Below are 14,997 nucleotides of genomic sequence, written 5' to 3'. Positions count from 1 at the left end.
GGACAGTGTTGAACCTGGACCTCCAGCCTAACTCGAATGTTTTATCCCTAATCCAAATGGGTCAAATAAGCAGAGTGAACACCATCTCCGCATAGCAGTATAAGGGAAATCCCTGAATAAAAAAACTTTTAAAAGGAACACAGCTAATTCTCAAAGGAAATTCCCCCAAAGTACTATAGGTTAAGGAAGATTTACCTACTGTCTTAAACCTCCCCTGTTTAGTTAACAGAAGGTGAGAAAGTTTAGCAGCTGCTGAGATTAGCAAGCAGATTTAGTACATATACTGCTGCCACAGAGTTATCCCTGGAGCAGCATGAGTCCTGAAGTGTGAGTATAATCCTATAACATTCTGCTTAGAGTCTACCTGTGAAGAGGGCATGGTCAAACACACCGCAGTTGGCACAGTAAGAACAACTGCGACTGCTACTCGTGTACCTCAGTGAAAAGGAAAGGTGTCAGCTTCCTTGAACAATGGAGAGTTGTGCTTTATTTCTGAGAATTTCTCCTGTATTCCTGTAGGTAATGTCAATCAGTCTCTGTCTTATTTTCCTTACATCATTTCCTGAGCCAACCATATGGGAGCTTTTAATCCAGAGTGATAAGAAATTCAGTTATACTTCATACCTGAGATCTGATATCTTCAGTGACTATCATAATTAAATATAATAGGCATCCAATAAGCGGTTATTGATAATAGCCTTATCCTCAAGTAGTTTATAGTGTTTGAATCAAGGTGGAATTAAAAATGTAATGAGTTCTTATTTTTTAATGGCTCATTTATAGGTCTTGTAGGCATTTTTTTTAAAGCAGATTAAATAATTAAAGAAGGAAGGTATTAGCTTTCAGAAAGAAGAGGATTTGGATTCAGACCTCTAAAGACAGATAAACGGAAAGGCAGAGTATAGAAGTAACCATTTGACATGTCATATTAAAAAAGTAAGTCCCTTTTTTAAAATGAATTCTTGTGGAAAAAAATTATTTCACAACATATTTATCCCAGGTGATTTTCTTTAGTGTTCTTAAGTGCTCTGATTTGAACACATCAACTTTATAAGTGACTTGATAAGAGTCACCAATTGTAGAAGCCAAGACTACAATTAATTTCCAAAAGTTTTTTATTTGAAATACTTTATTATTTTGTGTCCTTCCAAAAGGTATGTGACTCTGTTTATCATAAAAAGATATGTATAGCCTTTAAAATAGAAAGAGGAGACTAAAAACAATAGCAAAGGAATAGAGACTGTAACTAGGATAATATATTTACTGAGAGCATGAAACTTCATTAGACTAGAACTTATTTCTGAATATGAGTCATCTTACAGTGGAAGAAGTAGAGATGTGCAATATTAGCTTTAGAAAATAAAATATAGAAATACTTAGTACTTAGTTTTCTGGGCTTTGGGCTTTTTTTTTTTTTTTTTTTAAAGGAAAAATAATCCGTATTTCTTGCAGATGATTTTTTAAGAATTATGTTAATCTTCCTCAAGCTGTTCTTGGCTCTGCCAACTTTGAATTTACTCTCTTTTCATCTGATCTTTTTTATTGCCAACTGTACCTCACCTGTCATTATTCCTAATTCACTGCAGTCACTTAGCACTTTTAGATACTTTTTTTCAAGGAGCCCTATTGATCTTCGAATTTCCAAAGCCATTAGCTTCATCTCAAAATATATCTTTATTTAATTACACAAAATACTTTACATTGTTGATCACCACTTCACTGTTGAAGTTTTCTTTTCTTGGTTTCATCAGTCCCTTTTGTATTCTTTTCCAGTTTTCAATATCTTTTTCAATCTCTTTGTTTGCTCCACTTTTCCATCTACTTCTTAAAACTTGATAATCCAAGTTTCACTTCCTGACCATATCTCACTTTTCACTCCTCCAGTGACATTCTGTATCCCATAATATAAACTCTGATTTTTCTCTTTCCCCATTCAAACCCTTTCTCCTCCACTTCTCACCAGTTGATTCTCTACAATACATGTCTTTTATAAATGACTTAATTCTCGTCTTCACCACTGTATTAATTCCGACCCTCTTTGACAATTGTAATTGCCTTCAATCTGGCTCGCCTGCCTTTGTCTTTCCATATAATCCCTTTGCCAATAACTGAAATTTAGGATTACATGACTCCTTAACCTCTGTCAGTATACCACAGTATTCTTACATTACTCATGCTATTCCCTCTAACTGGAATCTTTCTTCTTTATAACCTATTGACTCATACAGTTTAGCACTCTTTGTAATACTTTAATTTGTTTACCCAAGTGTAGTAACTCATTCTCTGTTGTGTTTTGTGCTGCATTTGATCATCCCACTATCACAGTATGGATTCTCTTTTTATACAGTTTTGGGGTAGCAAAGATTATGCTTTATGTTTGCGTCTATTGAATTAACATAAGGATAAGAAAATCAATAGACTGGATATTTGGTTTTGATTTTTGTGTTCTATAAAAAAGACCAGCACCTATTTAATAATCAATAAATAGAATTAAAGAGGTGCACAAACTAGTGAGGCACAAGATTATATTTAGGATTTAAACTGCATTATTCCTTATTTCTGTTTTGATTTTTTTCTCTCTAGTGTCTCTCAGAAGATATAAGTGTACGAGAAGTACTACAGAAGCATTTCAATATCAACAAAAACCTGCGGTCATTACACATGCTATTGGTTTGTATTAGTTTTATTTTTAGCATTCATTTTATTTCACCAGGTGATTGTGTTTTGATGGGAATTGATTAAACCTGTAGGTAAATTTTGGGAGAATTAACATGTTTACTACATTGAGTCTTCCAGTTCCTGAATATGGTACATCTCTCCTTTTCTTTAGTTCTTCTTTGATTTTTTTCATTATCGTTTTATAATTTTTACTACACAGATCCTGTTTTTACATGTTTAAAGTGCATACATAAGTATTTAATTTTTTTGGAACAGTTGTAAATTGTATTTTATTTTTAATTTTGGTTTCAGCATGCTCATTGTTAGAATGTAGAAATGTGATTGATTTTTGTATGTCGACATTGTACTCTGCAAATAGGGTTTTTTTTTCCTTTGCAATCTGATAGATTTTATTTCTTTTTCTTGTCTTATTGCCATGGCTAGAACTTCTTCCACTGTGTTGAATAAGAGTGATGAGGATATACATCATTGCGTTTTTTCCAATTTTAGGAGGAAAGCAATCTTTTACCATTAGGCATTATATAAGCTGTAGCTTTCTTTTAACTACATGTTTGTTATAAAGTTAAGGTAGTTATTATCTGTTTTTAACTTGAGAGTTTATTATGAATGAGTGTTGGATTTTGTCAGATACATAATCTGTATAAATGGATATAATCTGTGGTTTTTCTTTAGCCTGTTAATATGTTGGATTACATCACTTGATTTTTTTTTTTTTTTTTTTTTTTTTTTTTTCGGCAACTCTTGGTTGACCTCACAGATTGCAAGCACTTTGACAGTGTACAATCCCTTTTTATTTTTATTTTTTATGCCTACAGCACCTAGTCTTCCTAGGTGGTCTCCTATCCAAGTACTAACCAGGCCCAACCCTGCTTAGCTTCCGAGATCAGACAGGATCGGGCTGGTTCAGGGTAGCATGGCGTAGACATTGCTTAATTTTTTAATGTTGAACTAGCTTTGCATACCTGAATAAATCCCACCTAGTTATGGTCTTTCACAAAATAATTATATCTTAAGCTTAAACAGTAGCACAGAAGGGGTACTTTATTGTTCTGAAAATTAAAGCTCTTCACTAATTTATTTGATATTAGCCTAATATTTCTAGAACATAATCTATGGCAAATATCTTTCAAGGAAAAAATACTTTTTATTTCATGAATTTCTTCTTGGTCGTTTTCATTCATAATGATAATGGATATCATTTATTGAATAGCACATGAACCAGGTAATACAGTTACTTTAACAACATTATGTCTAACCTTTACCAAAATCCTATTTTTTATACTTTGTTTTTTTTTATCCTTATTTTTGGAGAAACTGAAGTTTCTTGTTGTTATATAACTTGCCCCAGGTCACATAGCAAACTAGATGGCAAACTCAACTCAAATCCAAGGCTCTCTGGAGTCAAGCTTGTGTTCTTTTTACTATATGGTTCTGCTCTGTTTTAGAGATTCTCCTTCCCCGTTTGTTTTTTGCTGAGGAAATTTAGGAGTTTTTTTTTTTTTTTTCCATGTATACTTTCTTGTTAGCAGTCTCCCTCCCATCCGTAAAAATCCTACCGCCATTTTCACTTGTCTTTATCTCTAAGGAATTTGGGGATTAAGAATTTTTTAGTTATTTATATACCAAAATTAGACTTTACTAACTTATGATATATAGAGGATACACGCACACATATGCACATATATATGTACACACATATACGTGTGTACACACACACTTCTCATTATTCTGGGAAAATCTCTACCATCAAAATGTCAACATGAACAGCCATAATTTTTCCAGGTTTCTATTACATTTTTAATTCAAGGTAATGGCTTTCTTTTTGTTTTGGTTTGTCTTGTTTAAGAAAGTTTTGGAACTGGTAGATATTATAAAGAGGAGGGAAAGACTTGACTGAGATTAAATATAGTTTGGATAATTTTCAGTAAAATATCAGGAGTTATACACATAGAAAAAAACACCCTCATTGTATATCCAAAAGTAAATTCCAGGTTAAAAAACCTAAATGTACATACAGAAACAAAACTTTTAAAAGTTTAGAAAAAAAAAAATAGAAGATATTTGTAATCTTGAGATAGAGGAAGAGTTCTTAGGGAAGATACACAAATCATAAGCCATAAAAGAAAAGATAGATAAAGTTAATTACATTAAATTTTTAAATGTCTGGACAAAAGATACCTTAGAAAAAGTGAAGACTGATTGGGAGAGGATATATGCAATGTACGTAATCATCAACACTATCCATAATGTATAAAAAGCTTCTACATTACCCCAATCAACTTAATGTAAAAAAAAAAAGCTTCTACAATAATCAATAAAGGAATGAGCTAAGAATTTGAACAAGCAATCCACCAATGTGGAATCCCACATGACTTATATACAAAGATGTTTAACCTCTCCAGTAACCAGGGAAATGGTACAAAATATTTTTAACTTTACATTATTAAACACTACATTTTTATTTCTGGCAGTCTGGTGGTTCCAAGTTAATATCTGATGGTGTCTGTGACTATTAAAATTTATTGCTGTTGATAGTATAAATATGTATAAGTACTTTGGAGAACAATTTGGCAATTTAGGTATCTAGAGACCTCAGATGTACAAGAAGACATGTACTGCATTGTTTATTGCAGCCTTATTTATAATTGCAAAAAGGAATGAGAGATGTCTATCAATAAAAGAGAGAATAATTAAAATGTGAGTATATATACAAAGGAATGCAACTGGAAAAAAATGAATAAACTAGAATTGACACCTTGACGTGGATAAATTCTCAATGTTCAGTAAAGAGAGTTGCAGCAGTATAATATGGTACTTATATAAAACTTGAAAATTTGTACTGTCTAAGAATACATATGTATGTAGTAGAAGTATAAAGACATGATTTTTTTTTTCTTTTAGTATGGGGAAGGGTAGAGAGTCCAACCATGGAAGAGACATGGGCTTCAGCTGTCTAAGATATTTTGTAAACTAAGGAAGTGCTTGTGGATCTTCATTATATTTTTCTCTTGCCTTTTTGTATGTCAAAAATATTTTATTATAAAAGGAAAAAGAAAAAGGAAGAGAAAGGGAAGGAGCTACTGGGTACCCTGTTCTCTCCCAGTTGGGGAATGAAGTACAAGGATCACCAAACTCTTCTGATCAACTAAGGACCCTGGGCCCTGGTTAAAATGGGGGAGAGACTTGCTAATATAAAAAATGTCCCAAATACTATATGGTACATCCTTACACTAAGAAATTATTCATTGTTTACCTGGAATTCAAATTTAATGAGATATCATTCATTTTTTTACCTTCTAAATCTGCTAACCCTATTTAAATGATTAAATTTAAATGTTACGAACCTCACAAATAAAGATATCTTCAAATCTAGGATTAGCGTTAGTTGTTGGGAAGACAACAAGCTACATAACAAGTGAATTCTTTTCAGAATTGTTTCTGGGTGTAATTTTGGTTTTTACCTTTTTCCTTTTTATACAATAGAACATAAGTGATAGAAGTGAACACTAACCTGGACTGGTTGATTGGGTGGTAAGAAAGTTCCTATAAGTCACAGATCTGCCTTTTTGGTTTGGTTTGGTCTGGAGCTTTAAATAGTGTTCTTATTTTTGGTCATCTTGCCCTACTCCTTTTTTAAACAGCTTTTCTGTCCAGGAATTGTAAATAAACAAAATATGCAAGTGGGAAGGGGTAAAGAGAACAATAAAACTTTTTTTTTTATGCTTTACATTTATAGAGTTATATGGCATATGAATTGAAATACTAAATTTTAGTAGAGCTAAATGTGAAAAAATATTTTTCCTAAGCATTACTAGTCACTCTCATAAGCATAGACTCTCCAAATTATGAAGTTTTGTTCAGTAATTCTCCAAATTGCCCAAGTAAGTATATAATTGTCTTACCCTCATTTCTCTAGATGCTTGCTTTAAATCGCATAACAACATCACACCCATTTATGACTGCAGCAGATCTGATGGAGGCAAACCAACTGTGTAGCATGGACTCTAAAGCCAATATTGTACATGGTAAGAAACCTACTTGATTAATAGTTTTTTATAGATTTGAATTTATATAATGGAATGCTTTTCAAAATTATAATTAATATTGAGTATAGTGCTTTTTATATAGACTACTTTTTATCCATACAGCCTTTAACTCAGCCCTTTAAAAGATATTGTCAGTCCCATTTACAGTCAAAGAAAATTGATACTCTGCCTCTCTTGCCACGTTGGAAGTCCTGCTAAGACTGTATTGCAGGTGTTCCTGTTGTACCAAGTGGTACCGAAAAGCATTGGCTTTTAGTCACTTTAGATTCACTGTCCCTGTTAAGAATCTAATGAAACTTCTCTCCAGGAGAAAAATTTTAGATATAATTTACAGGGATTTAGGGAGTCTCTGAATAATCAAGGGCCCTATGTAATTTAAAGTTACGTAATAATTGCAGCAGCTTCAGTTTACGTTTCCTGTGGGCCATATGGTCAGTGCTTGATAATATTACCTCTCATCCTTATAACATCCTTATAACATCTCTGTAAGATTAAAAGACCCTTATTTTGCTGATATGAAAACTAAACTCAGGGAGATTGAGTAACTTGCTGAAAATTATAAGGCTAATAAATAAATGAAATACATTTGAACCTGGGGGAGGTCTTAACCTCCTCCTACCCCTCAAATCCATGATCTTTCACTTTTATTCTATATAGAGGACAGTTATTTCAATCTTATGTATCTAAGTAAACTACAATTCAGTTTGCTTCCCTTTTACTGTAGGTCTATCGGTATTGGAAATCTGTCTTATTATAGCAATGAAGCATTTAAATGACATTTACGAAGAGGAGCCCTTTAATTTTCAAATGGTCTATAATGGTGAGAGGAGACTTTCGTAGTTTCTGACTCCACCCCACTGCTTATTTGAAGATACTAACTTTGTCATTGCTTTCTGTCCAGAGTTTCAGAAATTTGTTCAGAGGAAGGCCCATTCTGTTTATAATTTTGAGAAACCTGTTGTCATGAAGGTAAGCTTCCCTGTTATTTTTCTGCAGACAAGTATATTTTTATGTCTAATTTGATTGTCCACTTGACCCTTGAATAACACATTTGAACTGTGCATGTTCACTTACAGATTTTTTCAAAAAATACTGTAAATGTATTTTCCTTATGATTTTAATAGTATTTTTTTCTCTAGCTTACTTTATTGTAAGAATACAGTATATAATACAAAATATGTGGCAATCAACTGTTTATGTTATTGGTAAGGCTTCCTTCCTTCCAGTCAACAGTAAGCTGTTAGTAGTTAAGTTTTGGAGAAGTCAAGCAATATAGCAATTTTTGACTGGGGGTGAAGGGTTTTTGGTATCGCCTAATCGCTGAGTTTTTCAAGGGTACTGTATATTTCATAGTTGCACTTTTATTAATTTTGAAACATTAGGTACTTATAGTTTTTTTTTTTTTTCCAAAACATAAATCTAAAAACAAAATGTTGAATAATTTTGAAGCAAGCAGCCAGTTTGTGGAGGTATACTGCCCTCTACTGTCTGTTCCTAGCACTTGCATCCTGAAAAGGAATTACCTATGAAATACATGGATAGAACCCTATCCCTTTACAACACAAGGTTTGGCTTTATAATCTCAGCAGTAAAAAAGAAATAAAAATGTTGATATTATGCATTAAGAAACCAAAGGACAAAATCTCACTGGCTGATGAGGGCATACAGAGAAAGTTTTATTAGGGGTTGGGTGAGACATGAGTTCTAAAACTTGAACTTTATTCTAGCATACCATTGTCCACTTGAAACACAACATGAGCCACATAATGTAATTTTAGATTTTCTAGTAGCAACACAAAAGTATAAAAGAAAAAAGGTGCAGTTATCTTTAATATTAAATTTTAACTTAATATGCCCAAAATATTTTAATCTATAATCAATATAGAGATTATTAATGAAGTCTTTTCCCTTTTTTTGTGTGTTAAGATGTGTATTTATACCTAAAACACATCATAATTCACTAAATATTCATTGGAAATACTTGCTCTTTGGATCCTTAAAGTTTTTAGCTGAAGTAAATGTATATTCTGCAGTTGCTCTAAACATACTTAATTTCTGATTGACTCAAATATCAGTTTTTAAATTAAACTTAATGAAAATTAAATAAAATGAAAAGTGAGTCCCACATTTCAAATGCTCAGTAAGTAGCCTTGTGTGGCTAGTGGTTACCTTAGTGGACAGCACAACTCTATAGAGGACTTTATAAGAAGAAACATTTTTTGTTTTTTTAAGCAGTGGACCCATATGTCCTGATAGGCCCTAGTAGTCAGAATTTTATTCCTTGTAGCAACCAAAATATGAGTATGGGGCATTGCCATTTCTTCAAAACAATAGGAAGGGTATTTAGCACACTGGAGGTTGGTTTTTTCCCCCCACTTCCTAATGTCCATATCTGTCTGATGGTTTGTGGGAGTTGTATAAATGGAAAGGGTTACCTGAACATTTAAAATTCTGATGAATTTCTGCATTTTAAATAAAGTATTTTTGCTGCCTAGAAATATTTTAAATCTCAATTTTATTCAACCCCTCAGCTTGCAGCCTCTGATATTTTCTCATTTTCAAAAATGATGTCTGAGCTATATCTCTTTCATCAGAAAAATTTTTATGGCATATAAAGAATATATTCCAATGATATTTTTCACAATGAGCCTGTAAGAATAGAAAGCCCAGGAATCTATTTCAGTGTGTAAATATTTAATGGTTAGTATGTCATGACTTAATGGTTTCTTTTTTTCATACCCTAATAAAATACTTAAAATAATAATCAAGGTTAGAAAAGACATAATACATGAATATTAGCAGTAAAGGGAAGCAGACAGTAAAGAGTCCTATTAAGATGGGGAAGATGGAAGAGACTTTTTAATAGGTTATGGCAGTCTCCCTCAGACTTCTTAGGGAAACAGAAGCCTGTCTTCTCTCCTCCATGTCCATAACACTGCTAAGTCATTTATTTATAGGATCAGCTGAATAGGCTTGGTGTACTCCTTAGGGTCTTTCCTGCTTCCCTCTTTTTTTGCAACTGTATTAAACTTTTACACAGCAAAGTCTCACAAAGGTAGAAGCAAAATACAAGCGCAAATTTGAGTAACCTAAGTAATGAGTCAAAAGGTGTACTGGTTTTATCAGATCTTCGGTTTTCAGTGCAAACTGGAAACCCTTCATTAACTTAAGTACTAGGAGGAGATATGATAGAGAACAAGATTAGGTACAAAATCTTATTGTGCAGACTAGATTAAAATTTGCCCTGTTTACATTCAACAGTGCAGGGACAGATAACTGGATATTGACACTATTTTTTCACCTAGGATATGAAGTTGTTTTTGAACCCTATTGATTCCTATTGTTTCCTAGCATTCTTTTCCACAATTGACTCAAACTCTTAACTGTTCTCTGGGTTAGCATTGTTACTTTACTTCCCCTATTGAACCTAAACTATTTCTTTCATCTTTCAGGCTTTTGAACACTTACAACAATTAGAATTAATAAGGCCCATGGAAAGAACTTCAGTAAATGCACAGAGAGAGTACCAGCTGATGAAACTACTTCTGGATAATACTCAAATTATGAATGCTTTGCAGAAATACCCCAACTGTCCTACAGATGTTAGGCAGTGGGCAACATCCTCACTAAGCTGGTTATGAATATAACCAGTGGCTTCAGTTATGGAGTTTCAGGCGAACTACTATAAATAACTAAAAACCGTTGTTCTTTAACAAGATATGTTATTGCATTTTCTTTTATTTATAACTGTTTTTTTATATTTATGAGGGATTATTACACATGTAGTATTCTTGGCTGTGTTGTGCCTTTAAATCTTGAGCAGTTACATGATTTATAATTCCAGTAATTTAGACTAGTAGTTCAAAAAAATGTGACTTTTATAGGGATTAAACCATATGCTTATTTAAAATAGTTGTGAATTATTAGTGTTACATTTAAAGAGTTCATGTTAAGCCAGCAACCAGATGTTTTTACAAACCAACAAAGCAGTAAAGAAACAATGGTGAGAGCTGAGGTGTAATGAGTAATCTTGGGATCCAGTGGGAAGTGATGCATTTTTTTTTTTTTCTGTATCCATGGAAATTTTGGATTCTGTTCCAGACCCAGGTCTTCTAGTTCAAGAGACTGACCAGTTGGCCAGAAGATGGTTCACGTGGAAGGAAAAGAGCCAAAAGTTTGTACGTTTTCTTTCAGACTTCTGAAAATGTTACTTATACCATCTAAAGAACCCCTTTAAGCATTTTTTTTTTAATGCAGAATTTTGGGCCTATTTTAGGCCACACGGATCAGAATTTATCTTTTTAACAGGTACTTTAAGAAATTCCTGGAAAACCACTCCCACAAATAATGGGAAATGTTTGGCAGTGTTAACTAATCTGTTATTTGTATCAAAAAGCAAACCCCTAAGAGGAATGTGGAAATGTCAGCCAAAGTATTACCTTATAAATTCAGGAATCCATAAACTAATATAGGTATATGTTTAAAGTGAAATTTAATAAGCATTCATTAAGTGTTAGCTACTTCATTTATTCAATATTTGGATGCCTGTTGTTTAGTGGAATGTGGTTTACATAAGGCAAAGTCCCTACCTGTGTGCAGTTTATAATCTTTGTAACTGTCAAAGGCCATGCTATTTGCATACTGTTATTTATAGGTGAGAAAACTAACACAGTGGCAGTGTCCAGAATCACACAGGTAGAGAATGATTGACAGACCTGGTTCAACTCAAGTTTGATTGATACCAAAGCACCTGCTATTAAGACTTGAAGTTCAGTATTGGATTCCTTACCATGTATTTTGTAAAGTGTGCTCTAGGAAATGATTTATCTTGTTTTTAAGACGTATCAGATGTAGACTAGAAATATCTGTGCACAAAAGTAGCTCTTCAGTAATTACAGCCTATTCTTTTGCATACATCGTCTTCTTTCCATGCCCTCCGAGTCTTCAGATCACTGTCATTTACTTTTCTGCAATCTCATTAAATCTAAGGCTTACATACTGGTTCTGTACAATACTCTACAGATTTTTAAGGGATATTTTGCCAAAATACTTAAAATGGTAGCATCACTATTACTAGAAGCAAGGATTTTACGCATGAGCTAAAACTGTCCCTTCAAAAAAATTTCTAAAATATTTTAAGGCACTGACTATCAAAGCACCTAAAGACCTGACTTGAGGATTACAAATTTGTATTCTGTTAAGATGCCAATAGAAGGCTGAGGACCCTTATCTGCCTCCCTGGCTATGTAGGAGCTCCAGAAGATCCATCAAGGTCCAGGTATACTGATTAAAAAACTAGCAAGATGGGTTATCATAAAGCAAATTAGAAAAAATAGGTTAGCAAAAAGCATACAAATGAGTATGTCTACATTCCAATGGCATTTTTTGAGGGGAGGAGGGATGCTGATGTTCCCCTTTCCATACTCACTAATAAAAGCTAAAATGTATTTACAAAATTTTTAAACTAATTTCATTTCTTAAATTGCTTAAACCATTAACAAAATGAAAACCAAATCTGAAAAGCCCTAGTAAAAAGCTTTAGAAAATAATGGAAACAAATATGACTTAAAGATATTTTCCTCATTTACTAGAGGAGGATTATAGCCTTTGAACAGCACAGTCAAAAACCTCTGACCTGCTTGGGTCATCAGACTGAAAAGGTTAAGTGTTAGAGGCTTCAGTGCAGTTTTTACTCATGTCCCTCCAGGAGCCTTACCAAAAACAAGATTTTATTACGAAATTTTAAAAAACCTTTCCAGTTCACATGCACATGTGAATAGGTCTGAGGAATTAAAACCTGGTGGTCCAAATGTACTATATCATAATGCTATATATGTTGAGCATGTACATTATTTACTTCCTGAAGAATCAGTGTTTTGCAGAACACACTGTGGAAAATGATTCCAGTCTTTCCATAGATTTCCATGGTTTGTTTATTTTTATTTGGTTTAGAAGGCAATGCAGGTTCTCTCAAACCACCATATTGTAAGTGTCCCTTTCTTCACCTTTACCCTAAAAAAATTAAGAATCCATTGGTATGAACTGTGACACTACATGTGACAATGTGGGGCTTTTCCAGCCCCCCCCCCATTTTCTTTGAAAACCACAAGATAAACAAAACCTTTGCAACATTAAAAATGTAAATAGAAGCTAGCTTTCTTGATTACTCTGATTACCCTAAGTGGAAGTACCAGAATTCTCCCATTCAGTTAGTAAAGAATTACCAAATTGGAAATACAATTCATATCTTTGATGACTATTTCCTAAGCCACATTTTTCTATTTCCATGTTAAAAGTCAAGGTAACTAAAGCTCAGCTAGCTTCTCTAAACCTGGCAGGACCAACATACCTACTTTAGTAGGAATATAATTGGCTTAAACAAAGGAGAGAAATGCCACAATTGACAAACCTCCCTTCTTTCACCATTATTCTTACACATCTCAAGGTGTAAGCCTTACTACAAATTATAAAGCTACTATTCACCTTTAAGAACATAGAGCTAAAGAAAAACTGCATATGCAAATCATACCATATTCATTTTTTTATTTAACTTGGGGATGGAATGGGGATAGCATACATTTTATTTGTACAATATTTAACAATCACTTATCCAAGGTGGGGTTTTCGGGACTTTTTTTTTTTTTTTTTTTTTTTTTTTTAGTTTTTTGTTAAATACTTGCAGAAAAAAATAGCAAGTACAATTTGACAGTAGTACAACAACCTGTGCCCAAAACACTGACAAGAAATACAGAGTAAAGCTAAAATAATTGCTTTCCAATATTTTGAGAGGTAACAAATAGGATATGGGTTGAGACTGCATAAAAAATGTACTGCTGGTTGAATATCTGAGGTAAATGATGTTCAAGATGCTACTTGTATCATTTTGCCCATAAATCAGTAAATAATTTTATGCACATTATACCAAATGTTCCTAAAAAGTAATTTTTTTAAAAAGGTAAAAAAGAGAAACTGGAAAATATCTGTGGTGAAGCAATTTTTTTAAAACAGTAATCAGTTTATTCCACCAAACTATCATCTGGCCTGGGTTTTTTTCTCCCCACCACCTGCATTTTACTTAAATGTAGCTATTATGTAGGGGTAAGGAAAGGGGGAAGAAGAGATTCCTTTTTTAATTTCATGATATATGATTTTATTTTAAATCCTAAACGTGGGGGGTTTTCCTGATTGTATTTTCAAAAAAACATCACCATGAAAGAGAGTTCATGGTACCAACAATTGTGGGGCACAGTCTCTCTTCTAGAAGTCACAAGGTACCTGTAATAAACATTCAAACAAGAATCACACATCACATGCTAAAAACTTCCTAGAATCTAAAATACATACAAGAGCTGTGCAGGGCATAGACTTCGAATAAAGCCAAACACTGGTTAATCCATCAGTCCTATGGCAGTTGATCATAAAGCATTCCTTAGACGAAGATCTGGGCAAGGTAAAGAGTATAAGTTAGAGCAGCAGTTCTGATGGGTATCAGAAAGGCAAAATACAAGACGAAATCATAAGGAGCACCATACACGTGAGGAAAAAATTATTGGAGTCTCAGTTTACCCCAAAACGAAACCATTTTTCTCATTCTTTGATCTTTCTTTTTTCAGTATCCCTAGCTTAAACTTTTTGTTAACTTGCCCACTCTGCACTGACTGTAAACCAAACATGAAAATGCCCTGCAAAAGAAAGTTTTAACAAGACTATCAGGACAGGTAGTCACTGGAACATTCTTAACTGCTTATAAAAAGTGTTTTTCTATTAGTATAATTCTCAAAAGGATACAAGTTTTAAAATTGGTTAGCTAGAATTACGTACAATACCCAGATTTCTAAAACTGTTTTCTAACATGAAGAGAAAAATTTGTCTTGTGAATAACTGGTTTTACAAAACTTATCTCTAGTGTTCACATAAGCCAAATGCAATATTCCTTGTTTTTGTTTTGATTTTTTTTAACTTTAAAAAAACAGGATTAAATATTCAGAATGGATAGAAATTAGTCTTCAGATTAACAATTTTCATGTGTGAACATTCTCATTATTTTCCCTTCTTGGTTAGTTTCAAAGTTGAAGCAAAACCAAATCAAGAAATTGAGAGGCTAAGTACTTTTTGAAATAGAGATGAACTCAACATTGAAATGGGAATTATAGAGGTGAACACAACATTGAAATGGGAATTCTTAGGAATACAGTGACAACTTGAGCACATAATGTGACCAAGAGCACATTCTGTATGGTGTGTGGCACACAGACATTGCTCCTTTCTCTTT

General features: G+C 33.2%; 1 protein-coding gene and 1 pseudogene across 3 annotated transcripts in view; one reads left to right on the top strand and one right to left on the bottom strand.

The window, feature by feature from the left end:
* The window catches only part of ORC4 (origin recognition complex subunit 4), a 76,846-nt gene extending 65,123 nt beyond the window's left edge, over window positions 1-11,723 (top strand). For 2 of the 3 annotated variants that reach the window (XM_006921052.3, XM_006921051.3), the window contains exons 10-14: window positions 2,584-2,670; window positions 6,596-6,704; window positions 7,450-7,545; window positions 7,627-7,694; window positions 10,178-11,723. In XM_006921052.3, coding sequence (XP_006921114.1) covers window positions 2,584-2,670; window positions 6,596-6,704; window positions 7,450-7,545; window positions 7,627-7,694; window positions 10,178-10,366 — 549 coding nt within the window. In that variant the 3' untranslated portion in view covers window positions 10,367-11,723. The remainder of the gene's footprint in view (window positions 1-2,583; window positions 2,671-6,595; window positions 6,705-7,449; window positions 7,546-7,626; window positions 7,695-10,177) is intronic. The other variant, XM_025039293.1, reaches the window with a different exon arrangement.
* LOC112470647 lies at window positions 3,486-3,603 on the bottom strand (annotated as a pseudogene).
* Window positions 11,724-14,997: the final 3,274 nt, after the last annotated feature.

The sequence above is a fragment of the Pteropus alecto genome, unplaced genomic scaffold (genome assembly GCF_000325575.1).
Source record: "Pteropus alecto unplaced genomic scaffold, ASM32557v1 scaffold3, whole genome shotgun sequence".
Taxonomy (NCBI): domain Eukaryota; kingdom Metazoa; phylum Chordata; class Mammalia; order Chiroptera; family Pteropodidae; genus Pteropus; species Pteropus alecto.
The sequence above is the reverse complement of the archived record's forward strand: the minus strand, read 5'-3'. Positions and strand labels throughout refer to the sequence as shown.